At 42.6% G+C, this 26,596-nt stretch overlaps 2 protein-coding genes across 2 annotated transcripts; one reads left to right on the forward strand and one right to left on the reverse strand.

Moving 5' to 3' along the window:
* Positions 1 to 224: 224 nt before the first annotated feature.
* On the forward strand, positions 225 to 20,064 carry usp22 (ubiquitin specific peptidase 22). Its single transcript, XM_069517226.1, has 13 exons — positions 225 to 748; positions 6,287 to 6,419; positions 10,150 to 10,263; positions 10,799 to 10,900; positions 12,642 to 12,808; positions 12,896 to 13,043; positions 13,623 to 13,725; positions 15,645 to 15,803; positions 16,767 to 16,893; positions 17,012 to 17,103; positions 17,404 to 17,466; positions 17,570 to 17,719; positions 18,282 to 20,064. Exons 1-13 carry the CDS (start codon positions 629 to 631, stop codon positions 18,322 to 18,324), a joined length of 1,521 nt encoding a protein of 506 aa, XP_069373327.1. The 5' UTR covers positions 225 to 628; the 3' UTR covers positions 18,325 to 20,064.
* A 2-nt stretch (positions 20,065 to 20,066) lies between these two features.
* LOC109642189 (tumor necrosis factor receptor superfamily member 13B) lies at positions 20,067 to 26,318 on the reverse strand. Its single transcript, XM_020106876.2, has 5 exons — positions 26,203 to 26,318; positions 23,798 to 23,932; positions 22,738 to 22,854; positions 21,373 to 21,666; positions 20,067 to 21,237 (listed from the first exon to the last, which is right to left on the reverse strand). Exons 2-5 carry the CDS (start codon positions 23,910 to 23,912, stop codon positions 20,942 to 20,944), a joined length of 822 nt encoding a protein of 273 aa, XP_019962435.2. The 5' UTR covers positions 23,913 to 23,932; positions 26,203 to 26,318; the 3' UTR covers positions 20,067 to 20,941.
* Between the last annotated feature and the right edge of the window lie 278 nt (positions 26,319 to 26,596).

A 26,596-nucleotide genomic window follows, 5' to 3' on the forward strand; every position in this document is an offset into this window, starting at 1 on the left:
TTCTGCTTGTTCTCTGGTGTGGATTTGAACTTCCATCCACTCTGATCGTCACTTTGAGCCACAATGGGTTGATAGTGAAGCGGAATTACAATTCAACCAATCAGCGTCCTCACACGGGCGGATGGGGGACAACAACCAATCGCGACGCCGCACCCTCTTCACAGAGGCGGGACCCAACCCCTAAATTAAAGTTGGCACACGCCAATCAAGCGCAGCTCTCGATCCTGATTGGTCCGCGGTTATGAATGAGGTGGGTCCTGACGCCACTAGCTACTGTTGAAATTCCAATGCTAACCAACTTTAGCCAGGCTGCTAATATGTAATTGAGCGGAGACACACTCGTACGAAGCTGCTGTGGATTAGAACGCACAAATAAAAGTTGGTTTCCAGCGGAGGGACATTGCTCAATTCGTCTTCATGTTCACTGCTGCCAGTGTCTCCGTCACCGCAGCCAGGACATGTCCGGTTAGCCAGAGCGCGGCTATCGGCGGATAACGAACCCTGGCAGGCGAGCTAGCCCGAGCCAGCCTCGTTCGGACTGCTGGGTCTGCGGCGAGGGTCGGGGTTTGAGCAGCAGCGGGTTTTCCCCCTCGGAGGAGCAGCAGCGGCGCCGAATGCTGTGACTACCATGAGTCCCGCGGGCTGCCCCCATGTCAGCGGCTTCAAAGTGGACAACTGGAAGCAGAACCTGAGGGTCATTTATCAGTGCTTCGTGTGGAGCGGTTCGGCGGAGACGAGGAAACGAAAGGTAAAAAGTGACAGGCGGAAACGAGTGATTAAAGGGGGGGGGGGGGGGGGGGGCAAGGATCCAACGGCTGGCCGTGTGTGTGAGCGTGTGATTGGGGGAGAGAGGGAGGGTGAGCTGGCATGGACACTTCCCCGCCCTTCCCAAACAACATCAACACCAGACGGGCGCTGCTGATGCTTGCCCCCCCCCGCCAAACACTCCCACACGTTCGGTGTGTGTTAGCCGTGTGGCTGAGCTCAAATGTCCGCCTCGACACGTGAAGTGCTGTTAGCATGCCCTGCAGTTAGCCCCACTCTGCCGCACGTTAGCTCCATCAGAGGAGCTGGAGACCGCATCGTGATGTGTTGTGCATTTGTTTTGCGGCTGCAGTGGCTCCACTTCCTCCTCTGACACACCGCTGGGCCACTGCTCCATGCCGCCGTTTCCTCGCTTGTTTTCTGGAGGAAGATGTGATCAAGCAGCCATAAATGTTTTTCACCACAGCCCAATCTAATTAGATGTTTTCCCGGTAACACCCAAGCCATGTTGATGGTGCGTTTACACTGCGTGACAGGATCAACAAGGTTTGACTACCATGGCAGGGATACGGGTTTGGTTAGGCTGTCAACAATGAGTGGGAGTCAATGCAAACTGCCAGTAAGGATAGCTAACCTGTTTGTGTTGCCTGACTTTTTCCAGCATAAACACTGAACCCTTGTCAGGACCAGTAAACCTCATGGGGACCAAAGCCCAGTTCTAATAAAGACAAAACGCCATTTCAGAGGTCCGGATTAAAACAGGGGGTAAGATGTAAACAGTGCTTCGGCTTAGGCAAGGGTTAGGCATGAATTGGCCATGGTTAAGTTTATAGTTAATGTTTGGGTTAGGCTGTCCACAATGAATGGTAGTCAATGCAAGGTGCTAATAAGGATTGCTGTGCAAACCTGTGTGTGTAACCACTAGTCAGCCTCTCATTTCATGAGGGCACACTGTGTCTGTACATGTGTTCTTCGTATTAAAAATCCACCTTTTTATGTTAGAATCAATATAACACAGTAAATACCTGCACTTTGTGCATCTTCTACTTGCATCTGCAGCATGTGAACATGCCTGATGCATCTGCATGCACTCTGCACCCCTGTGTGCTCTGGGCACCCTGCGTCCCCCTGTCATGTGCACGGGATCAGTGGGAGCTGGTCGTCCAAAGGGTTTGTACACTGGAGTTTGAATGTTGCAAACCCTATACCCCAAAGAGCAGACAAGACTGGCAGGAGGGCTCTCACATGCCTGCTGCGTATGACCTCCCTGTGGTGCTACATGTTTTATTGATCCTGGCTCAGTTTTCAGAGAGGAGCAATGTGTCTCACAGGAAAGCCCTTACTCCAGAGGAGACATAATCTAGGGAGTGTGATTACAGATCCCTTCAGAGTTTGATGTGCAGGAGGGAGCATGATGATTTCCCTCAGTTTCACATCTCATATTTTTATTTGGCAGATTAACCTCAATGCTGTGCATTCCTATAGAGCCCTATAGAGTCTCTGGACTGAATCATACACATTTAGCATCAGGAGAGAAATGAACAATGCCATGCATGTTACCAGATATTCCTTACTGCTCCTGCATCCACTGTGGTTGTCTGTAGGTGGCTACAGGATGGTTGGCCGTGGCTGAGAGGTAGAGAGGTCCTCCTCCAACTCAGAGGGTCGGCAGTTCGAACCCAGTTTTCCCTATGCCTAAATGTCTTGGGCAAGATGCTGAACCCTGAATTGCCCTTCATAGAAAAAGTGCTGCTATGTATGTGTGTGTGAATGGCTGACAAACTGTACTGTAAAGTGCTTTGAGTGGTCATCAAGACTAGAAAAACTTTTATAAATACAGACCATTTACATAAAATTTAGCTGGTTTCCTCCATTTTTTCCTCCGTCACTATATTCTCCCAGTGTTCACTCTCCACTTTGCTTACTGTTATATCTAGCAGCTGTCACGAACAACTCTCAGACGTTGAATGCTAAGCATCCATTCACCTTGAGAATCCACAGGCTCCATTGGCAGCAGTGTCGATCACTGAAGTGTCTTATCACATCTGGGTGACAGGTGCATTGGAAGTTATTATCAATCACACAATGAATTTCAAAAAGTCCAGCTAAGGCTGTTTTCTGTCAGCTTTGTACTACTGCTGCTGCCTCTGCTCAGCACAACAGCACAAAATGGAATCATTGTGAAAGAGGTCAAATGGGTTATAAACCCAGAGCTGGTGGCAGGAAAAAAGACAGTGTTTGCTGTTTCCTGCTTCTCAAATGAGAGGATTTGCGTTTTCTTGCCATATTTGAAAGTAAGGTCAATAAAGGTTCATAGTGTTGGTTGGACAGAGCAATTATATTTATATATCATTTTGGTCTCTGAAATTATGATGGGCACTTTTTCTTTATTTGTGACATTTTACCAAACATTGAATTGAGAAAATAATTAAGAGATTAGCAGAGGGGAATATGACCTTACATTTATATCATAGTATTTTCAAATTAAAAGGGATACACCTCAAAAGAAGATTCTAGGTAAATCTATAGATGATGAAAGAGAACTTATCTTAAGAATGGAAAAAATATATTTAAAAATAATAATCATAAATTAAATCAAGTGTAAGGGGATTTCGTTTTGTTAACAAACTCTTGAGGTAAACTAATGAAAACTATTAGTGCTGCTGCTCATATGGAATACATGAGCTGCAAGAGGAAGGCGATCAAATGAATTACATTCCCTGTGAGCGACATGATCAGAGGAGACAACAGAACTGAAGTTCTCTGAATAAAAACCATACCACACGTCATGCGTGTCAGTGAAGCCCTAAGCCAATTAGGGCAAAGTACTGTCATCACTGAGGTGCTTCCCATTTGGTGCAGCCAGAGGAGAGAGGCTGCTGCGCCTGACTCATGAAACAAGCCACTTTACTCCCACTAGGTTTTAATGTCATGTGACATTGTGATGCTCTGCAGCACAGGCAAAAGTCAGACTCTGACCAGAATGCATCATGTTAGGTTGCCTTGTCTAATGAGCTCATTAGCCACTGGCGCGAGTGGAGAAATCATTATTCTGCCCCCACCTGCATAAGTTCAATCAAAAATAAAAACACTCGCTAGTTTCAGCCATCGTTAGTTCATGTTATGTTTCCATTTTTCTTTTCAGCAGAATCAAGCTTGGTGCTTCAGTGTATAGCTCCACCACTCCTCTACTATACCATATTTTTGCCTAGTGTCTAAATCAGGGGGCCATAATGGGGCCACAGTGTACACAGAGGGGCCAATTAGCTAACATCCATGCCTAATACTATAGGTTTGAGCAAACCCACACATCATTTAATAGAGATGTGGCATTATGGTGCCACCAACCACCACAATTTTCTCAACCTGTGGGTAACACTTCACTGGGCCAGTGAATCGTCTGTGAGCGCCCATGCTGCTTTGTTTGGAAATTAAGAAATGCATGGAAGTGCTGCACACAACAAAGAGGAAGAGGGGTTTATAAAAAAAACAGCATCGTGATAATGCTTTACCCCTTCACAGACATTTACCACAGTTATACCCTGATATATACCTTTACTGTGTTTCAAATTTTACCATTATGATATTTATGGCCATACTGCTTAGCCCTAACGCAGACTGTTGTTGGCATGGCAGTAAAGGATGTAATTATGGGTTGATAGACGAGGAGACAAGATTTCCTACATGAGTGTCCTCAGGGACTAGAAAAGTACACATGTGAACTGTCTGGCAGGTCTGAGAATGAGTGTGAAGATTGTTGCATATTGATGCCTTTTCATAATTCATGTGCTGTATAAGCACTTATGCAGGGATGGGTGTGTGTGACTGGAATAAGAATCTGTGTTTCTCAGTTTTTTTTTTCCATTTTGTGTCTTCGTCCTTGTTTATGCTGATTTAAGGTTTTCTGCTTAAGGGGTTTTAAGGTGGATGTTTGTTGTTAGGATGGGGTTGTCATTAATCTGATCAAAGAATTTGGGTTTTCAAAATATGTTTATTTGCCTTGAGTCCGAGAGGGAAAAACTGATGGGACTTTCTTGTCTGGTGATTAGCTTAGCTCACCTCAAAGACTGGAAACTGAGGGAAACAGCTGGCCAGGTGTGGGTTGATATTTTATTTGTGTATGGATCAAACCAATATGTTACAGTATTAGTTCTATATAATGTGAGATTGAGACTGCTCGTCATTCATAAAGTCAGTAACATGCCACAATAGGCTGTGGTTTATAGGCACTTTTTACTTCTGTCTGACATTTTAATAGACCAAATAATAAAACGATTAACAAGGAAAATGAGCAGCATATTACCCAAATATAAAAAGAATTCCATTGTTCATAAATGTGGTGCATCACATGCTAATGTGCTCTCCACATTCAAACCAGGGTAAATGCATGCAATGTGACATCATTAGCACTGTCACAAAGACAGTGTGGCAAAATATAGGAGAGATTTTAATGTCATTTATTCCAGTGCATGTGTTTCGGTCAGTACAGGTGGACTGGTGTTCAAAACAATGCAAATAAAACACCTCAGTTTTCAGTCTTTTGACTCCAGACAGACAAGTCGTCTGTTGTTCACATGTTGATACTTATTTTCTTTCTTTCTATTAACTGTTTCAGTCTATATGTTTGTGTCCTTTTGTAGGTGACTGAAGTGGAACATATTCGGTCAGCACCTGAAATCTGACATTGAAATCAACCTTGGTCATTGGCATCATCAGCATCAACATTATAAACATCATCTTCTCTTTGATTTGTGTTCTTTTGTCTTTGTCTCTTCCCTCGCACCTTCCTCCATCTTCTTTCTTTTTCTCCCCCGCTGTCTTTTCTCATTACCCCTGCACTCTTCTCCCAGGCATTGCTCATTTCTTCACGCCTCCTCATATTCATGTTGGCTCTTTGGCATGCCAGCTTCTCATCTGCATGCTTTTGAACTTTTGCCTTCTACTCTCCATCCACAGTTACCACCCCGCTCATATTTCCAACATGACTATCAAACAGAATGCATGTGATTCATTAATGTCCATACACTACATACAGTAAATCAGGATTGCCAGGGGGTCTCTAGCCATTACAGCAACAAAATAGGAAGAGCCAAGTGTGAGAGATATTGCGCACACCACTCTTTCTCATACTAAGAAAATTGATTGCTTACTAGTTGCTTATTGAGATTATGTGCTAAACATCAGAGCCTATAGAAAAAGCTCAGTGGAATGTTTTTCATCTGATTTAAATATTAATAGAAGTCAAAAAGTTTGAATTTACTCATGAGGCAACATACTTTGTTATTGTGAGGCAACAGTGCTATAAACTGCACCTTCATGCAGCCCATTTCCAACATTAATGATACACTTTGTTTCTCAATTTTTACCTGTGTTTTATTATATCTTGAATATTTGTTTTTAAGCAGATGAAACCAGAGATACTGATGTCGTTAATATGTCTGTAAGTGCTAACAGTTGTGATAATCAATGCTTCTTTCTCTGTCCGTCTCCATTCCTCTGACCCCCACCACGACCCTTCCAGGCCAAGTCATGTATCTGCCACATGTGCGGCGCCCACCTGAACAGACTTCACTCCTGCCTCTACTGCGTCTTCTTCGCCTGCTTTGCCAAAAAACACATCCACGAACATGCCAAGAGCAAAAGGCATAACCTAGGTATGACACACACACCCAAGCAAACACATTTAAATATGCACTGTAGAAGAAAATATTTGACTAAATATCTCTTCTTGTTATTTTCTTAATGCCAGTTCCTTTATTCCTCTACATGACACTGTGGTCTGCGCGAGACAAACTGTTTATACATTAATTATCAGGTGCCTGTGTAAGATGAGAAGACTTTCTTGCCTACATGTGTATTAAATGTACCAGAACACCCACCCCCCTGATTCAGACAGGCATCAGGTTAGCAGAGGGGGTGAAGAGACTGTCCTCACGCAGACCCTCTTGTTTTAGTTTGACTTTGATGTGATGGTATAAAAATGTCTCCAAACTGTTGACCAGGAGGCAGTATGGTGTTGTCTTGCTGTGATGCTGTGCTGTGAATAAAACTCATCTGAACCAGCACAGAATTTGGACCTGAAGGAATTTTTAGTCTTCCACAGTACCCATTCTCTCTACCCATATATTCAGTGTCCGTATTTGATGTTGAAGCAGGTGTGTTTTGGGGGTTCTTTTATGCACATGGGTGTCACACTGGCCCATCCACACCTGCAATTAGCCCCATTTGCCTAAATGAGTTGGTGCTTGCCTCCTAAGCAGACACACTGACAGTACAAACATCACACACACAAATACACACACCTCTGCACACTCCGCCGCCAGTAACGCTGCTTCTCTCACAACATAGGCTGCTAAAAGGGCTAATTATACAGTTGAGTGGATAATGAAGATGTAGCTTTGGGAGACTGCATGAAACAGTGACAGTTCATATCACCAGAGTGTGTGTGTGTGTGTGTATGTATGTATGTGTTTGTCTTTGTGTGTCCATATTTCATATCATTTCAAACTTAGTTTTATTTTGGAAATTTTCAGCCACCTGATGTGTGACAGGGCAGAGTGAGCGCAAGGAGAGGAGCTGAGGCTGGAATGCAGGAAGGCTAATAAGTGCAAGCGCATGGTATTTGATTGAGAGCATAAAAAAGACCACGGTCTTGAATAAAGATAGGGGGGGAAGAAACACTGCAACACAGACAAAGGATTTGAACGTCACCTGTGGGCTGGCCTTGTGTAGTCCATTCGAGGCAATATATGCATTGGTGAACTTACTAATGAATACTGAGCTCTGTTGTGATGGCTCATTAAAATTAAGGACATTACAAGGCATTTTGTAAACTCGGTTTTTAAAAAGACCTTTATGAATTAAGTGTTTTAATATAATCATCAGCCTCCTCCAAAATCCTTCAAAATATGCAGTGTTATGCACGCGTTTTATGAAGTGGAAAGAAAAAATATGTGGTCTGTGTTTTTTTTTTTTGAAAGGATTATTCATCTAAAACTGAGAATATAATTGAAAACATTGCAATGTGATTTCAATGAATGTGATTTCAATGAATATAATTTTTTAAATAATTTTTTAGAGACGCACTAACCTTCTCACCACGGCTCACACAGAGGTCGCTTTGTTTGCTGCATCACAGTGAGAAATGGCAAAGTCATATTTGAACTCTATGTATTAAATATTTGCATCAGAGACACAATCTGGAAGGATCCTGATTCAAAACAAAGACGTGGGTGTCTGCAGAACCCCAAGAACAGTTGGCTGTTCTACCCCATCCCTGCTACTCCCACAGGGACACACTGCCTTTACTAATCAAAACATACGGAAATATCGCGGAGGAAATTGCTGAATTACCTGAAGTCACTCATTAAAAGCAACTGCTGGAAATGGCATGTTTCCTTCTGGGAACAATGGGCCATATTAATATACAAACCATTGTGAAGTCAAAGGAAAAGCCTCTGTGATGAGCTTCTAAAACATTTTCTGTGGTCTTTGCCATATACTCTCTACTGGAGGGATGAATGGAATTCCTACGATTGGCTTGCAAACATCTGGCTATCTTCTCTGCTTCAGTGGTGTGTCCTACACACATAAGCCGTTTGAACATTGGTTGTGAGTGACTGTCATTCCAAAAATCTCAGTTTCTGCTTGTCCAGACTAAAATACAACCGTGGATCTTTCAAACTAAAACGTCAACAACATACTTAGGATTTTGGATGTAGCTTATGTCTCTCCAGCTTGTGAAGACTCATGGTCATGAGCAGTGAGAGCACAGGTAGGCAGGTCGGTTAGTGACAGACAGGTACGCCAGCGATTCATTCGATTTGGTCCAAATGAAATTGGCTGTGTTTATTACCTTCCAGTGACGGCCACAGACAACACGTTTATTCGCTGATGGCAGGAAGAGAAGAGAACAACCCTACCTTTAACCGATGGTGTTTTGATGATAGTGCCCAAAACCTTTGGATGAGATCTGGTGACTGTAAAGGCCACAGCATCCAATTCACATCATTTTTAGAGCCCAACTGAGGTATTGCATGGGCTCTAATGAAAATGCCCCATTGATTTTACATTCAAAAGACTCAGTAATATCTTCAACACAAGGCATCATCTGTTAGTCCAAATGCTGCCACACCAGCGGCGCTATCTTTATTTTACGTTCTCCACATAATAGAATCAGGTTGTTTAAGTAAAGTGCATCAGACTGCAGTGTCTGGAGGAGAACTGTGCCGCAGCAGAGACACTCAGGATTGTCGATGACAAAAGCTGGGGTTGGCAGATGTTGAGAACCTGCTGATTTGTTTTCATGAAGGCTCCTTTTACTCTGCACTATCGCTCAGCTCAAGAAGACCCCCCTCTGTTTTCCACGAATTGTAATTGTGACTTTAATTAGGTTAACTGCTAAATTAAATGTTGCAAAAAAAAAACAGTGAGAAACTGTGTAATATGGAGGGAGAGAAATGATAAAATTAAAAAAGGAACAGATCTCAGAAGACTGGTGAGGAGGTAATTAAGTCGTCTTCAACAAACCCTGTGAAATTAGCCTCCATTAAACACGTCCCCTCCTCTTCTTCTTCTCCTCCCTCTCCTCTTTCCTCCTGCTTCTCTTCCCTGTTTTTGCCGTGCGATCTCTTTCATCAAACCATTATATGCATTTTCACTCCCTATTGCTTGTATTCTGTTTGCGGCCTCGTACTGTGATAATCTCTCTGTCTCTGTCCTCCATTTCTCTTCTTTTTCTTCCTCTCGTTCCCATGGTTACCTCATGACCCTTTCGATATTCAGAATAGTAACACGATTTCATCTAATTCTACTTGTACCATTACTGATCTTGCTGTTCCATTTTTTAGTTTTTTAATTTCTGCAAATCCAGTACTGTAGGTTAATTCCCTACCCCCTTACTTTCCTCTATGCTGTAATCCCTTTTTTTTCCCACCCATACCTGCAGTGGATGCCAGGAGAGGCCTGCAGGCAAGTCGTCATGGCAACTGCCAACAGGTAGCTGCAGGGCACAGAGCAGAGGTTAGGAGAGGAAAGGAGCGGAAGTAAGAGAGTTTGTGACAGTGAAAGATTGCAGCTCCCTCCTTCACCTCACCTTTTGACTTCCCTGATGCTCTCTCCATCTCTCACTGTGTCTCGCTGTTGTCTCTGGACGGTATTAACAGATCGCGGATAAGTCAGCAGATAAACCCCTGCTACCTGGCATTGCAGAACCATGGCAACGTGGCCTTAATAAAAAAAAAACAATGAAGAGTGTTGAAGCAGTTTACACGGCTCGTAGCTGCGCACAGCCCCATTATTACCCAATGAAAATCCGATAAAACGGCGTCCCTGCATTTAAATAATACAGCTTTTTGTTTTCCTTCTCATTCTCTGTCCTTCCAGCTATTGACCTGCTGTATGGGGGAATTTACTGCTTTATGTGCCAAGACTACATTTATGACAAAGACATGGAACAGATTGCCAAAGAGGAGCAAAGGAAAGCATGGAAAATGCAAGGTATGATGGGATCAAACACAAAGCTGTGCGCAATGACAAGTATAAGATAAAGTAAAAATAACACCCAATCATAGAATTTTAACTTCTTTGCTATAACATGCACGTATAGTATTTAGAGATAAGGATATTGTCACATAACTAAGGTCCCATACAGTCGCTCAGCACTAAACAAACTGAACTGAACAGATGTTTCCTGCAATTAAACAAGAATAAAAGAGAATTAAATGTGTTTTGAGCCACAGAAAAGCAACAGTAGGCTTTTATATATTAAATCACTAAGACAAAGAAAGAGGATCTGGTCACACAAGAGACAAAGAACAAGTAGTCCCTGCAGAGTCTAAAGGCAGATGTCAGATGGTGAAATACTATAGAAATATTTTTATACTTCTTAAATACTGTTAAAATGTCTTTATTTCACCTTGTATAGTTACTGCACAATAAATAGTTTGGCTGTTAAATGGTTGTGTACAAAGAAACTTGCCTTCCCGCTCAAGAATTGCATGATGCAAACGTGTGTGTGTTTGTTTCTTTTCAGGCATAGGGGAGAAGTACTCAACATGGGAGCCAACCAAGAGGGAGCTGGAGCTGCTCCGCCACAACCCCAAGAGGAGAAGAATCACCTCCAACTGTACTATTGGTACTTTCTTTCTCACCTTCTGTGTCTCATGCCCCTCACTCACTCATACACACACACACAAACACGCACGCACACACGCAAAGCAAAGCTTATCTAGTTTTGAGTTGCTGTTTGTCAATTTGGGCAGGTCACTTTTTTTGCTCTCAGACTTGCACTGAACTCCAGATAATCCCCTGAATCTTTTTCCGAAGGGGCTATTTGTGAGAATGCAAATGTCCAAGACTCAGAAGAAACTCTGGACATTCTGTAAGATCCCCCTAGTAAAGAGGAGAATGAGGACTCTGGAGGATGTCAGCATGAGCCCATGTGATAATACAGCAGTATTCTGTCCTCACAGTGAGCGAGGATGTGTTAATGTGAAGGACAAAGTATCTGTGGATGAAAAAGAGGTGCCATACACGTTGAAAACATTTTGCTGCAAGTACTGTGTTTGGAGCTCACCTCCTCCTCTCCCTCCCTCTGCTGTGGACTTACTGACCTATTATACACTCACTGGCCACTTTATTACGTACACATCACAGTCAAAACCAATCCCACTCTGCAGCTCTATCACTCCTACTTTTTCAAAGCTTACACATGCAACAACGAGGTCGCAAATACAAGCGGCCAAAATGAGTTTTCTTTGTCGGGTAGCTGGGCTCAGCCTTAGAGATAGGGTGAGGAGTTCAGACACCTGGAGCGAGCTTGGAGTAGAACTGCTGCCCCTTCACGTTGAAAGGTGATGGTTATGGGGTTCGGGTATGTAGCCAAGATGCCTCATGGGCGCCCTCTGTTAGAGATTTACCAGGCATGCCCAACTGGGAGAAGACCACGGTGTAGATGCCAAAGTTACTGGAGGGATTGAATATCCCATCTGGCCTGGGAACGCCACGGCATCCCCCAGGAAGAGCTGGAAAAGCATGGCGAGGGAGAGGGACCTCTGGGATGCCCTATTTACCCGGCTAAGTGGAAGACAGTGGAGGGACACGATGTTCAGTTTTTGTCGACACTACCAGAGGGGTGGTAATTCCACTCTTGAAAAAAACGTTTAAATGTCGTTCTAATATTTTGTCTATTTCCATACACAACAAGTCAAAACTATTAACGACATGAATTATAAATTAGTTATGCACAGCCCGGGGTAATAGATGGACGGTGAGAGGTGTTTTTTATTGTGTTCCGAGAAAAACACTAGCACATGTTTGTAGCAGCAGGGAATATTAAAATGAGGCAGTGTGTTGGAGAGAGGAAAGCTGGCATACGTTTAACACCTTGAAGCAGCCTGCGGTGATCTGATCGAGCACCATTTACATCCCTGGCACCGTCTTAGGTGAGGGGAAATTACCGGCTAGGGTGCTCATCTCATCTGTGAAAGCGCTACTTACCTCCATCTATCACCCCTTCCATCCTTCCTCTCCCTCCTGCTCTGTCCTTTTCTTTCACCTCCCCTGTGTGTACGTGCAGTTTAGTCTGCTGTAATCTGACAAGGGTTTCCCTGCATGCAGTTCAACATTGCCTAAGGGACATCATAGTATTAGTGTGTGTGTGTGTGTGTGTGTCATTGGCAGCACTGCAGCCTATTTGCTCCACTGCAACAGCCGAAGAAAAAGGATCTGGCTGTTTTTTTTTAGCAATTCCTCTCTGTCCCTCATGTTTCTTTTTTCCTCCCTGTCTCATCCCCCAATTCTTTCTGTTCATCTATTCTTTATTTACTTCTTATTTATCTATTTATCTAATTATTTCTTCTCTGCTCCATTCTCAGGCCTTCGCGGTCTGATAAACCTGGGCAACACATGCTTCATGAACTGCATTGTCCAGGCGCTGACGCACACTCCACTATTGCGGGACTTCTTCCTGTCTGACCGACACAAATGTGAGATGCAGAGCAACTCCTGCTTGGTGTGTGAGATGTCCCAACTCTTCCAGGAGGTACCTTTTAATTTTTTTGGGTTCGTATGTTTTCAAATAAAAGCAAAGAGATAAGAGATGTGGTAGACACCCACATGTCCTCTGTAGTTCTACTCAGGCCATCGCTCTCCTCACATCCCGTTCCGCCTCCTCCACCTGGTGTGGACTCACGCCCGTCACCTGGCTGGTTACGAGCAGCAAGATGCCCACGAGTTCCTCATTGCGGCGCTGGACGTCCTGCACAGACACTGCAAAGGTCAAATGGACAGACACACACAGGCCACATCCACACTGCTACATGTTTGTTTGAAAACACATGAACTCTGCCTTAGATACGTCTGACGTCCACAGTACTCTAAAGCAGAGAGAAGTTTGGAAACCCTGCTGATAAGTTCATAGTTTGAAAACTCTGGTCAGGCTCCTATCACGTATGGAAAAAATGCAGCAAAATGAACGTGTTCTGAAAACATTAATGAAGTTTAATAACAAAGTTAAATTTTCGCAGTGTGTCAACAAATTTACAAAATGTGAGGTTCTGTTCATTTTTAAACGTGATACAATTTCATAAGAAAAATACGGACTTGGTGTGCAAAGACCTTTAGACTAGAAGATGTGAAAGAAATGAGGAAAAAAGCAGGGAGGATGAAGAGGAGGAGAGCTGGAGTAAGTGATGAGTGGAGAAGAGAGGATGAGGGAGGGAGAGTGAAGTGAGAGATGGAGCGAGACGGACTCTCTTAGATCTCTGTGCCTCTCTGCAGTTTATAAGCAGAGGGAACTGTGAAGTCACACAACACTGCTTTTAGTGACTGTGTGTGTTTTGTGTGTGTGTGCGCAGATGATAACGGAAAGAAAGCCAACAACCCAAACCACTGTAACTGCATCATCGACCAAATCTTCACAGGGGGCCTGCAGTCTGACGTCACCTGTCAAGTCTGCCAGTAAGTGTTTGTGTGTCAGTGTGTGTGTGCTCTCCGGAGATGATATGAAAGATTTGAAGAGTAATAGAGAGGATGTGTTGTCTTAAGTGCTGCTGCTACATTGTTCCTTTCTCGGCTAAACAGGAACTGTCAGAACGCTCTAATCTGTCGCTTTGAGGTGACCCCCCCCCTCTTCTCCACCGTTTACACATTGCAACATCACTCACACACACATACACATGCAGTGCACTGCCACACTGCAGCAACAAGAAGACCCTTTAATGGCTTACAGTCTGTAAAGTTCATCTCTAGTTCCACCTGGTGGCCTGAGAGACCATTGGAAAAAAAATAATTTGCAGCCACAATGTTACATTTCTCCGTCTTACGCTTCACTTAGAGCAGCTCCAGGTGCAGACCTCCACATGTGGAGAAGGAGGTGGTGCCAATACAGATGTCAAAAACATTGCATTTGCAGCTGTAAGCCTGTAATTTTACAATACAATCTAATATTCTATCTATCCATTATCAACACGGCTTATCCTGTAAGGGACTGGGGAGCTGGAGAACATCTCATCTAAACTTCTAAGTGAAGTTTATTTGGTACAAAATAATTTTCTTAACAGTAAGCAAATGCCTCTGATTGTCTTTATTAGAACTTCAGTTTTAGGGTGGCTACAACCACCCTTCTGGCCGAAGTATATTTTGTCCTTGGACTTCAGAGGTCAAAGTTTTCCAAAAAACTCATTCAGTAGGACACACACTTCTGCCAAGGCCCAATAATCTACTTCAATCCAATCAAGCTATAACAAATTTCACACACTAATTGATTTCTGATCTGGGGTTCTTCCCTGACCCATACCACATCATGTTTTGTGTTAATCCCTTCAGCAGTATTTGAGTTATCCTGTTTTCAAACAAACAAGGGTGGAAACAAGCAGTTCACCTTTTTAATGAACCAGACATCCATATATTGTGCAGCAGTAACATCCATTTGAGTTTGCTTGTTCTCCCCTTAACTCTATAGTATAGGAAATAAACATATAGATTCAACCCAGCTTAAAAGTACATCTGTAACCTCAGATTGTGATAGTTTCCATTTTTGTCTTATAGTTAAAACCATTATTGAGGTGGCTGTTACATTTCTTGACTTGAGCTGGATTTCTAATGATGTCACAACATAAATAAGGCAAGTTAGGTGTCCTAATAGCTCCCCCTGCTGAATATAATTGGAACTGATTTAATTAATAAATGGATGAAGCTCTTCTCACTATTAGAGGTATTAATACTTTGAGTTAAATAAATCAGTGCATATAGGCAATATTTTGGGAGATGCTGATACTCACCAATGTGACTCTGGAAGGAAAATATTGGTAGAATGATAAATCGGTTGGGCTCCAGTAAAAACACAAATAACAAATAACAGCCTTCATGAGTCAGTGCTGTGACGGACTGGACACCTGCATTGGCTGAACCCCACCTCTCGCCCCGGAACCTGCTCTAATCCTTTGTGACCCGAAAAAACCTTGGAGACCATCTTTTCTGCAGGGTTACAAACACTATCATCTGATATCCTTTGTTGTATATCGTCAACTGCCGGCTGCAGAGTGCACCCCTGAATAGCGCTCAACAGCAGAGTAATCTTCACAGCCCAGATGAACAAGCTTAGCTGGTAACATAAGCACTGCAAGGGTGTAAGCCAGCAGCTAAATTGATGCCAGAATGAATTTCCTGCCCCCTTCTTTTGTGTCCCTTCTAATTTAAATGCCTGACACAATAAAGGAAAACTACAAATTACAGTGTGTGTGTGAGTCTCCTACCAACACATGAACACATGATACACAGCAACTCCTTGAATCTATGTTAGAGACTTACTGTACAGCATTTTCCCTCCCTCCAACACTCTCACCATCTTCTCTGTCTCTCTATCCCCCTCCTCTTAGTGGTGTTTCAACAACCATAGACCCGTTCTGGGACATCAGCCTGGACCTGCCAGGATCCTCCACGCCGTTCTGGCCCCTCAGCCCCGGAGGAGACGGATCGGCACTAAACGGAGAGAGTCACACCACCGGAGCCACAACGCTCACAGATTGTCTCCGCAGGTAACTGACCCAGCGAACAAACATTGTCATGGAATATTCAGCATGTAGTCGTATACACGGGACGGCGTGGGTTTCAAGAAGTGAGGCGCCAACCTCAGCTGGGAAAAGGTTGCTTAGGTGGGATGAGAATCTATTCAAAATGCATTTAAACATTCTAGTTTTCGAACTAACGTCTGTTCTGTGGCTGCAATAAATAAAGTACATGGTGAGAAATGAATTACAAGCTTGCAAACTTGCCCATTAGAAGATAGCAGCACATATTTGAAAATAACCCCCTGAACTATATTATATTATAATCTTAAATTCTAGTTTACTTGAACAAAGATATGTATTTCTAAACCATAATGTTGCAGTATGAGCATTTTTTGTTTCAAACTTCTCACTCATGCCATCTGCTTTGCAAAAGACACCTAAAATATCAGCAGGATGTACAGCTGGTAGTTCGCCTGAGCAGCCTGCCTTCAGTCATGTACAAAAAAACAAGTATTTTCATTGTCTCCAGACTCCACCCCTTCATGGCGTGCGCTGCTGCCTCTAATCTGGTCTTACCTCACATACTATGTACAATATTGTGCTGTATGTACTTTGCTATTCACCATATTGATAATCTTGGATTATTTCCTATGTGTATCAAAATCATTTTTCTAGCTCCATCGTGGCATTAACCATCAGACCATTTTTTTTTTTTTTTCTTTTTAGAACAGACACAAACTCAGAGACAACACCAATCTGAAATCACTTTCCTCAGCCATCACACTAAACCCTCAGACAGCAGTGAGTAACATGTACAGATACGCTTCCCTGAAACCAATTCCTGTTCATCCCCAATTCACTGGAGCAGAGACATCGGGGGGGCTGCAGCAGCATCGCTAAAAACACACATACACTCACAGACGCACACGCGTGCCCGCACACACGCACACACACATATACTAGCACTAAATCCTGTCCCCTCTCCTCCAGGTTCACCAGACCAGAGCACCTGGGCAGCAGCGCTAAGATCAAGTGCAGCGGTTGCCATAGTTACCAGGAATCCACTAAGCAGCTGACCATGAAGAAGCTGCCCATTGTGGCCTGCTTTCACCTCAAAGTAAGAGTGTGTGTGTGTGTGTGTGTGTGTGTGTGTGTGTGTGTGTGTGTGTGTGTGTGTGTGTGTGTGTGTGGTTGGTTATGGACAGAGCTGTAACACTTGCCTGTGTGGTTTTCAGAGGTTTGAGCATTCAGCCAAACTACGGAGGAAGATCACAACGTATGTCTCCTTCCCACTGGAGCTGGACATGACGCCCTTCATGGCCTCCAGGTGAGCACGGTCCAAATGAGGATTGGAAGCACTCAGCCTAAAACTCAAACATGCAAATCAAGTATGTCGTTTAAAAACTTGAAACTTCTTCAAATCTTGAATGAATGGAAGAGAGACCTGTGTTGAGGAAGTAATAACAAATAATAATGTTTCAGTTGTTCAGACACTTTTCCACACTGGTTGAAATCATAAAAGTAAATAAAAACAGAAACTAGGGTTTAATGAGGATCATAGATTGAAAAGTTTTAAACTGTCTTGCTCTGTGACTCATGTGTTGTGTTTGTGTTGTGTGTGATTCAGTAAAGAGAGCAGGATGAATGGGCAGTACCAGCAGACCATGGACCCCTTCAACAACGACAACAAGTAAGATGAACACTGTTGCACTGATGTAAATCTTTACAGTCTGTTTTGTAAAATAATGTATATCTTCTGTTTCATGAACCCTTTTCTTCTTCTTCTATGTTAGGTATAGTCTATTTGCTGTGGTCAACCACCAGGGGACACTAGAGAGTGGCCATTACACCACCTTCATCCGGCAGCACAAGGACCAGTGGTTCAAATGTGACGACGCCATCATCACCAAGGCCAGCATCAAGGATGTGCTGGACAGTGAAGGGTGAGCATTGACGATCCCACCTCATGCTCTGAAACATAGACTCTATGTAAAGAGGGACAACATGGCTGCTCCATAAAACGTGATTGCCCCCTTGTGGCTGGCTGCAGTATAGGTCATAAACCCTTCATTTTCATGTAACCAAAGATGGTATCTGTCATGTTAGCTTCTCCTGATGCATGTTCAACTCATTTTTCACTGTGGGCACATCATCAGTGACAGAAATGGCAGAACTACACAAGTGAACTTGAACGTGTCTGATTCAGGGGTCTGACATTCCACCATGTGCTATTGTTGCCTTTTCTGTCTTGATCTCCTCAAGTGTCGCAATCTTTGTTTATGTTTAATGCTCGCAAATCTGGAACTGGCAGTAAGAAAGACCGAGTCAAACATTATAGAGTGGAGCGCTCGACAATCATCAGTCTGAGTTCAGGATTTTGCTTCTATTGTAATCCTGCAGTAACACATAGTACAAGTACACGGATCATAACGTTCACGACGCAGCTGGTTGCCTTGGGTCTTAGTGTTGTTGCAATCTGATGCTTTGCTGCTTCTATCTCCGTAGGTACCTCTTGTTTTACCACAAACAGTTCCTGGAGTATGAATAGTCCCCTGCATCAGCACAGCCGGCAGGAGGAACTGAGGGATGACGCCAGAGGAGTTGCATGGGAACAGGTAACACAGTGATAAGAGAGGCAAAGTAGAAACACAAGGCTACCTGAATCATTCTGAGTCGCAATGCTCACTCACACGGAACCACGCGTAGGACATACGATCATGCTCCTCCGTACGACAATTTAAGACTGAAGTGTTTGATGTGTGGGATAGAACCAAGATGCAAGAACCAAACAAAATGCGCTGAAGGGATATTTGCGTACCTGCAAACATTTTTCACTGGAATTAAGGAGATGCAGAAGGAAGAGAAGGAATTTACTACAAGATCAGTCGGCTCGTTTTCAGAAAACAGACAAAAGGGCAAAAAGGTTCTTTTAAACCTTATTTTATCTGGGGAAGGTTTACATGATCACAAATGCTGTTCTTCACCAAGGTCCGGCTTCACGCTCGCACAGCTGCACACATTAACAAGAAAGTGTCGGGCTCTGCTTTAGCTAAGAAGTGTTTTTTTTATTTTATTTAATTTCTTGGGTGTGTCGGACAAACCCTTTTCTAAAGCACTCACCTACACACACTCCTCCAAACGACCAAATATTTCAAAGAAGGAAGTTTTATTATGCATTTTTGCTCCAAATGCAAAAGGTGGGGGTGCAAGGGAATCGCTTGACAAGTGATGTTGTGAAAATTGTACAGATTCCATTCATTACCCATGACTTTGTAGTTGTCTAGGAAATGTTCTGTGAAACAAGGACACGTATATAAAGGATCTGTTATTTTCTGCCTTGCTGCTTCCAACAGTCACAGGGGAAATAGATAACACAGTGAATAATATATTTTTATACATCGTTTACGGTTTTGCATTCTCTCCCTAAACTCTCACATTGTTCGCGTGTGTTGCATTGTGCTATCCAATATGTTTTCTTTTTTTTTAACACAAAAACAAAATAGTGCAGATCGTTCTGATGAAAATGCTGCTATAGCGGCTTTTATTCTGCTTTATTTGTTTCATTTGGCTTTTGGGGGCAGATTTTTTGCATAATCTCGACGATAAAGATGCGTTCAATGTCTGTCTTCATGATGCCGTTTCAGGTAAACGGTAAAAAAAAAAAAATTTGGAACGGGCAGGGTTTCAGTACAGTGTGTGTATAAAGGGTCAGAAGCTCGATCTCGCAGTATTAACCGTCGGCCGCATGTCGCTCTAATTCGGTGTGTTTGTATATATGTGCGTGCGTGTGTGTGTGTGCGTGCGTGTTTGTGTGTGTGCACGTGTATGTGCCCGAGAAAGGGGAGGGGGGGAGCTCGGTGTATGTGTTTGTATAAAATATTACTGCGTATAAAGAGGAAGAAGAAAAAAAAAAAAACAGTGCGTATGTGTTCCTGTTTGTATGCACGTGTGTTGTGCGCGTGCGTATGTACCGTATGTTCGTGTACTGAATCAGTACTTGCATTCAGCATGCCGTCTGAGCTGGGTATCACAGTTTGATAGGATTTTTTTCCACATGTTGATGATGTATGTAAAAGTATCTATGTACAGTTTGTATGTAAGAGCCAAATGGTGAAACCTCAAGTCAGTTTGTTCCTTGATATCGCTGGATCCAGCCACAGGGGGTCGTAATAGGAAAAATAAAGCGTCTCGACCCGATCAGTCATTCCTCGCACACACATGTAACTGCTGCAAGAAACTGGACACAGTGATTGAAAGACACTCAAATAAAGAAATATCTATATCTGTAGACTCATTTGTGTTGCTTGTTTATTTCTCATACATGAAACATATTGTTCTTTTTATATTACACATGTACACACAATATTCTGGGCCTATACGTACAGACAGTATCTGCTATGAAATTGACTTTGGCGACTCCCAGTGGTGGTAACAAAAAGAACACTTTTGGGGGGGTGGTTCAGGAGAGCTGATGCCCTTCATTCAAGCAGCCGACTGTTCTCCAGCATTGAGTCACTGTGCTATTACTATGAGTTCTCCTTTATCTAGATGAACACACTGTTTCATTCGACCATTCAGTGCTTCCTAATTTACTCTTGAATTTGTGTTGTTGTGGAAAAAAAAAACCCAAATGAGTCATAAATGTAGATTTGGTGCCTTTCTGACTGATAAAACAGTCGGTGAGCAATCAAAGGTTTCTGGGCTGTTGCTGTGCTTGTGTGAAATGGTCATTTCACCTTTCACACATTGGCCTGGACCAAAATTTAAGCTGCAACCAACTGTCAGTTTTACACTTACATAGTCCATAGCAGACGTTCAGGCTGAGGGGTGGGAATGAAAGAGGCCCTATCTCCCAATTCCTAGTCAGTGTACTGTCAAACTGCTTTGAGACAATATTTTCAGTTCAAATTTGAACAAAAATCCAGTATTCCACTGTAAATATTCTCTCACTGTATATATTCTGTTTTAGCACTGCATGTACTTGTGTCTATTCCATTTATATTTTTACATTTCCCTGCGATTCTTGCATGTTTACTTGCAATCTTGTCTATTTTTGACTGATCTCTTGCTGCTGTAACATCTGAAATGTACCTGTTGTGAAGAGAGAGGATTATCAAATGTTATCTTATGTACTGATGAGCATCTTTGGTGCGTTGGGGACGTGGTTATCCATTCCAGTTTTGCTGTGAGGCACTTTGATATGAGGGGGAGTAAATGGACCTCATCTCACTGCTGCCCCCTCCTGGACTGTGGAGGCTCTGCTCAGTGAAGAGAGGCCTGCCCTCCATGGTCTGGACTCCGGGGAGAACAGCTTGCTGGTTTATAGGGAGCGGTGGCCTGTCATTGCTTTGGCCTAGTGCTTTCAGATCAGGGAAACAATGGATGCACACGCACGTCTCTGTCGGGATGGAGTCATCTGACTGCATGCGGTTCGGAGGGCAGCTTGAACTTGTTACAAGATCTGCAGACAGACAGGGTATACAATGAGAAACACATGCCGAGATAAACAATTTAGAAATGTAAGAGGTTTTAAACCAATGATAATGATTTGTTCTTTCAGTTGCGGGGTCTTTGGATGTATCCGTACGACACTAACCTTTGGAAGTGGGCGCCAGCTGCCCACCTCGCATGCCGACCTTTTCACCTGGCTGCACAACAAGGTTCTGTTTGGCCTCGCTGGGTCTCGGTTTGGAGCTTTTGGCCGTCCTCAGTAAGACAGCCAGGGCTAAAGACAAGCTAGAAAACAGCAGCACCATGCACAGAGCCAGCAGAGAGTAGAGCAAGAGCGTGGAGTCTTCCAGGGCCATCGGCACAGAGAGCCCTCTGGAGTTCGGCAGGTGTGAGGTTACTTTAACCCCCAGCATTGTCGCGGTCACAGGATATGATGTAGCTGTTGGGGGGGGGGGGTTAATGATAGCTGTTAATCATCTGAGTCATAGTAGAAAAGACCTTCAATAATAATAAACTTCATTTGTTGAGCACCTTTCATGTTTAACATACAATACAGATTTAAATAAATGTAATGGAAATGTACTTAATGTACAAAGAAGAGAACAGATGTTCAGAAACAAGAAAATAAAATATTTAAATAAATACAATTTAAAAACAGGCATCAAACAGAAAAAGAGAGTTATGACAGGAGTTCAGGCAAGTGCAGGATCCTGTTAAAGGCTGAAGCGAAGAGAAAGTTTTCCTGTAAAGACGTGTGCTGAACGAGCTTCTCTGATATCTAGCAGCATAGTTTACAGAAGCTGCACCTCTGGTTTTCTATTGGCTGTTGTTGTTAACTTCTAACAGACTTGCTGCTGATGATCTCAGTGTTCTAGAGGAAACAGTTAACTAGAGAGTCAGCCATGTAACTGGGTCCTCGTCCATTCAGAGCCCTGTATGTACGGAGGAGAACATTAGAACTGGACCGACGTGTTCTCTCCTCTTGGTTCTGGTTAACAGCTGAGCTGCAGAGTTCTGAATGAGTCTCTGTTGTTTTCTAGAAATGAAGGCGTGAATCAGCTTTTCAGCTTCTGTCTGATTTATAAATGGCTGAACTATTGCTATGTTTTGACGAACAACATCTAGAAACCAAGGGAGTAACCTCGAACATTCTGGGTCTTGTTTTGTTGTTGTTCAGCTCTGTGCTTTGTTGCTTACTACATGCAACAAAGGTTCCTGACCAAATAAACCCAGGATCAGGTCTCACACTCGGTTGTAAGCATCCTCTTGTTTTCTAACTGCAGACATTCTGCAAAAGTCACAGAAGTTGCTGTTAATTTCTAGTGTGACCACAGTTCCTTCTTTGCCAATAATCTCTTTGCGTTAGCCGACTTGTGTTCTGAAAACCAGGTCCGCTGAGGTCAACCTCAAGCACTTAAACTCAGCGCCTTCATTAAAACAGCAGTGATGGGACAAGAAAGGTCATGAAGGGATTCAAACGTTAATCCAGAGGACCGGGGTCACTACTTACTGTGGCAGTGTCTGGAGCATTCTGCTGGATGTTTGCCACAAACCTCGGCGCACCTCATGCACGTCTTCAGCAGCACATCATAGTAGTGACCAGGCTGCCGCTTACAATGTGCAGACTCTGATGCAGGAAGACATGTGAAATCAAACGGGAGAAGTGGATACACAGTCTATTCTGTGCATTTCTATATTCTCTATTTCCCTCTGCCAAGGAGGTGATGTTATGTCTGTCTTTCAAAAACTGTAGAATCAGTTGATTCTATGATTTATTTATTTTTTCATTGTCAATAAGACGGCAAAATAGAGCGTCAGCCTTGCGCTCCTTTGAGTTCTCTTCTTTTTCTATAACTGTTGGAAAGAAATGCAAATATTCTGCTGGAAATAATCATTTAAAAGCATGTTACCTGTCATTGTTAAGTATCTGTAACTCATTTTAAGCACTTATGATTGGAAATGAGTAATTCTAAGACAGTGAAAGAAAAAAAAAACATAATGGCACTAAGGTAGAGCGCATCCAAGGCCCAACAGTCCCCATATGAAACCACATGTAAATCATCAGGGTCTATGCACCCCTCTATCTCATAATCTTAAAGAAAGTGAACACAAATCCTGATCTGCCCCTTTTCTGGATCTGCACCTAAATGTATTGTTCTGTCTTCTGCTCCATCCATTAGCTTTTACATATTCCTGCAGGGTCATATTCATCCAACCCTTAACTGAACTGCATTTATCTCCCTCAGACGAAGCCTCTGGTGCAACCTTTGTAACGTTCATATCATCCTTTAGACACAATCAATGCGATTAGAAAATGCTGGAGGGAGCAGTTTTTTAATTTGACATAATTTACTCATAGTTTGATTGAAATTCCATTTATCTGATGTAGCTCATCAGAAGGGGGGGGGCAGATGAAGAACAAGCACGTGACCGTGGATCAGCAGCACAATGAGTCAGCGCTTCAGTGGTCAATGTCTCATTGACCTTTAAACCTCGCGGCCATTCTGTCAGACGATACGTTTCTCGTCCCTCTGACCTCGTTCTGTGTGTGTGTGTGTGTGTGTACTCACCACAATAACTGATGCACCTGCTGCTGACATGCGGTTGCTCGCATACCAAACGACAGCACAGGCATTCTTTGACCAAGCCATCCCAGTACTGCCCCTCCGGGCAGCTTCCACCCATCAGCCCCGATAACTGTCACTCTGAGGAACACGCGCACGGCAAGACACAGACACACAGGAAGGTTACGAGAGGAGGAAGTAAATAAATATGTCAAAGATACTGTCTCATTTCTGCATATGTACCTACAAGTCACCAGGGAACACAATATTTGGGATAATATGGTTCAATATATATAATACTGAGAACTGTAATCTTATATAAATAATCCAAGAGCCGGACTGAAGATACTAGGGAGAAATTTCAGCTTCTGATATATGAATTAAAAAGATGTTGTTATTAAACCCTCATGACAAACAAGTGAAATTGGGGCTTTATATTATTTTTAGTTAAACCATAATCTTAACTATATATAACAATTAAAAGAAAATACGTATCAAATATATTGAACTTATCTTAATTAAATACAAATGAATTAAAATTGAATTACTGGTGCATAGTTTATTCTGTAAAACAAATATTGCTGCATATATTCATATATTGGCTGTAGCACTGTGTAAATATGGAGCGATTTCAGACACAGCCGGGGTCTTTGGTTGTTTTGTCCTTGGTTGTTGCAGCTGGCGTGTTCCTCGGCTGAGTCACGGAGGCTGAGGAACATGCGATGCTCAGTTTTTGTTGTAATGTTCAGTTTTTGGTCAAACTGTCTTACTTAGATTCCGATTCAGTGTTTTGATCATTCAGGAGGATGTAGTCGTGTGGTTGTTTAACTGACCCTCACTGTTGTCAATGGGCTGAATAACTGTTTGACTAAGTTTTACCTAATAAACTGTAAAGTGACTTAAACACTATACTTCCCATTGTTGTGAAGTTCTACTGAAAGATTCTAGAGTAACTAGTCTGCCGTACTATATTACTCTACTGTTATGTACTATGCAACAGTATACTATACTAAAATATTGTGTAGTACTAATATAGACTGGTGTTTTGTATCACATTAGATTATAGCAGATTATACTGTATAGTATAGTATAGCCCAGACCATACTATACTATACTACATAACATATACTTAAAGGACTATAGCCTGCTGTCGTATATACTATTGTATATTATACTTGTGACATTAAATATGAAGTAGGATTATAGATGTTTTGTCCTATATTACACTGCACCATGTTATACTATACTATAAAGTATAGTATTAGAAGAATTATCATGTAGTAGGATATAGAGTGCTGATGTATCATATAATGCACTATAGCAGATCATATGACACTATACTGCACTATCCTGTAGTATATTGTACTTAAGGAATCATCGTGTAGTAGAATAATAATAGTATTCTGTTGTCTAGTATAATGCACTGTACTAGATCATACTTTACTATGCTAGATTGTGCTTGAAGAATTATTGTGTTGTAGAGTTAAAGTAGATTTGTTGTATATTACACTAAAAACGGTATATACAGCTTTTATACGATATCATACTATACTGAACTTTGTATTGAATAGAAGTATTATGATGTGGTAGAGTATACTGTACTATACTACACATACCTACAATATATTCAACTTTTAAACCTTGTAGCACGGAGGATTACTCCAGATGTTCTGGTTACGTCTGCTTGTAGTGCTGGTGTTTGATTTCAGTGATTGGATATTGGTGTAATTATTGGTAAAAGCATGAGGTATCCAAAGGTGTGAGTGAACCAGCTATTGAACCAGTTAAACAGCCGACATACTGACAGCACAGACCCACTCGCTTTGGTTTATTAAAACGTCCTGTCGAGCCGTCCTTGCAAAACAAATTTGCACAACCACACTTTCAGAAACCATGTCTGTGCTCGTAGATACTGTCCTCCGCTCCAGCGAGCACTGAGTCAGCGAACTGTGAAAGAAGTACAGATCAAAAACCTCCACCCCTTCACTCCTTTCTCAAACATGCCAAATTCTAAGTCTGATTTACTCTTGAGTAGATTTGTCACACTCTTTTATTCACAGCTCAGGGTCTCACTCACGTCCCCCTCTCACATTGTCCAACAAGAAATTATGACAAGCGCTATGTTTGTAAGTCACTAAAAAATTTACATACAAAAAAAACCCATTAGACTCAGCCGTCTTCATCTTTGTCATATAGTTATTGAGTTTTCTTCTTCCTTATTTTACCATTGATCTTTTTTTCCATTTGGAGCTGTATTTGCCGTGTGTGCTCACAGACCCAACACAAACTTCACTACTCATGGTCAGAAAGTGAAAATGCTGGCTCAAAGTTGAGGATCCATGTCCCTCCTGGACCAAAAACTACTGATGTTAACCACTCTGTGTTGAAAACGACGTTTGTAGATCACTTACCTGGCGAGACGAAGAGGCAGTGGGAGAATCCTTGGTTTGAAGATGAGAGTGAGAGAGGCCTGTATTTTATTTCAGTGTGAAGGCTCATTTGAGTGTGAACTCACTGCCGGTGCTGGGACTTCCCCCATCCTGTGTGCGGAGGACCCCGTAGGGGACCACCCAGGCAGACACACACTGAATCATAGCTAACACTGATGATTTGTAAAGATTTCAATATGATAAACAGTAAAAAAGTAAAAAAGAGAAATAGAAAAACTTCCATCTCAAGACCCACTATCCTGGTTTATTCTGTTGCTTTTGTTCTGATGCTGTTTCTGTCTCACTTGGCTTTTTTTTTAAGGCCGTTCTTCACCCATCATCACATGGGAATAAATAGATATCATTAAAGAACCAG

Source organism: Paralichthys olivaceus, chromosome 21 (assembly GCF_024713975.1).
Source record: "Paralichthys olivaceus isolate ysfri-2021 chromosome 21, ASM2471397v2, whole genome shotgun sequence".
NCBI classification, from domain to species: Eukaryota; Metazoa; Chordata; class Actinopteri; order Pleuronectiformes; family Paralichthyidae; genus Paralichthys; species Paralichthys olivaceus.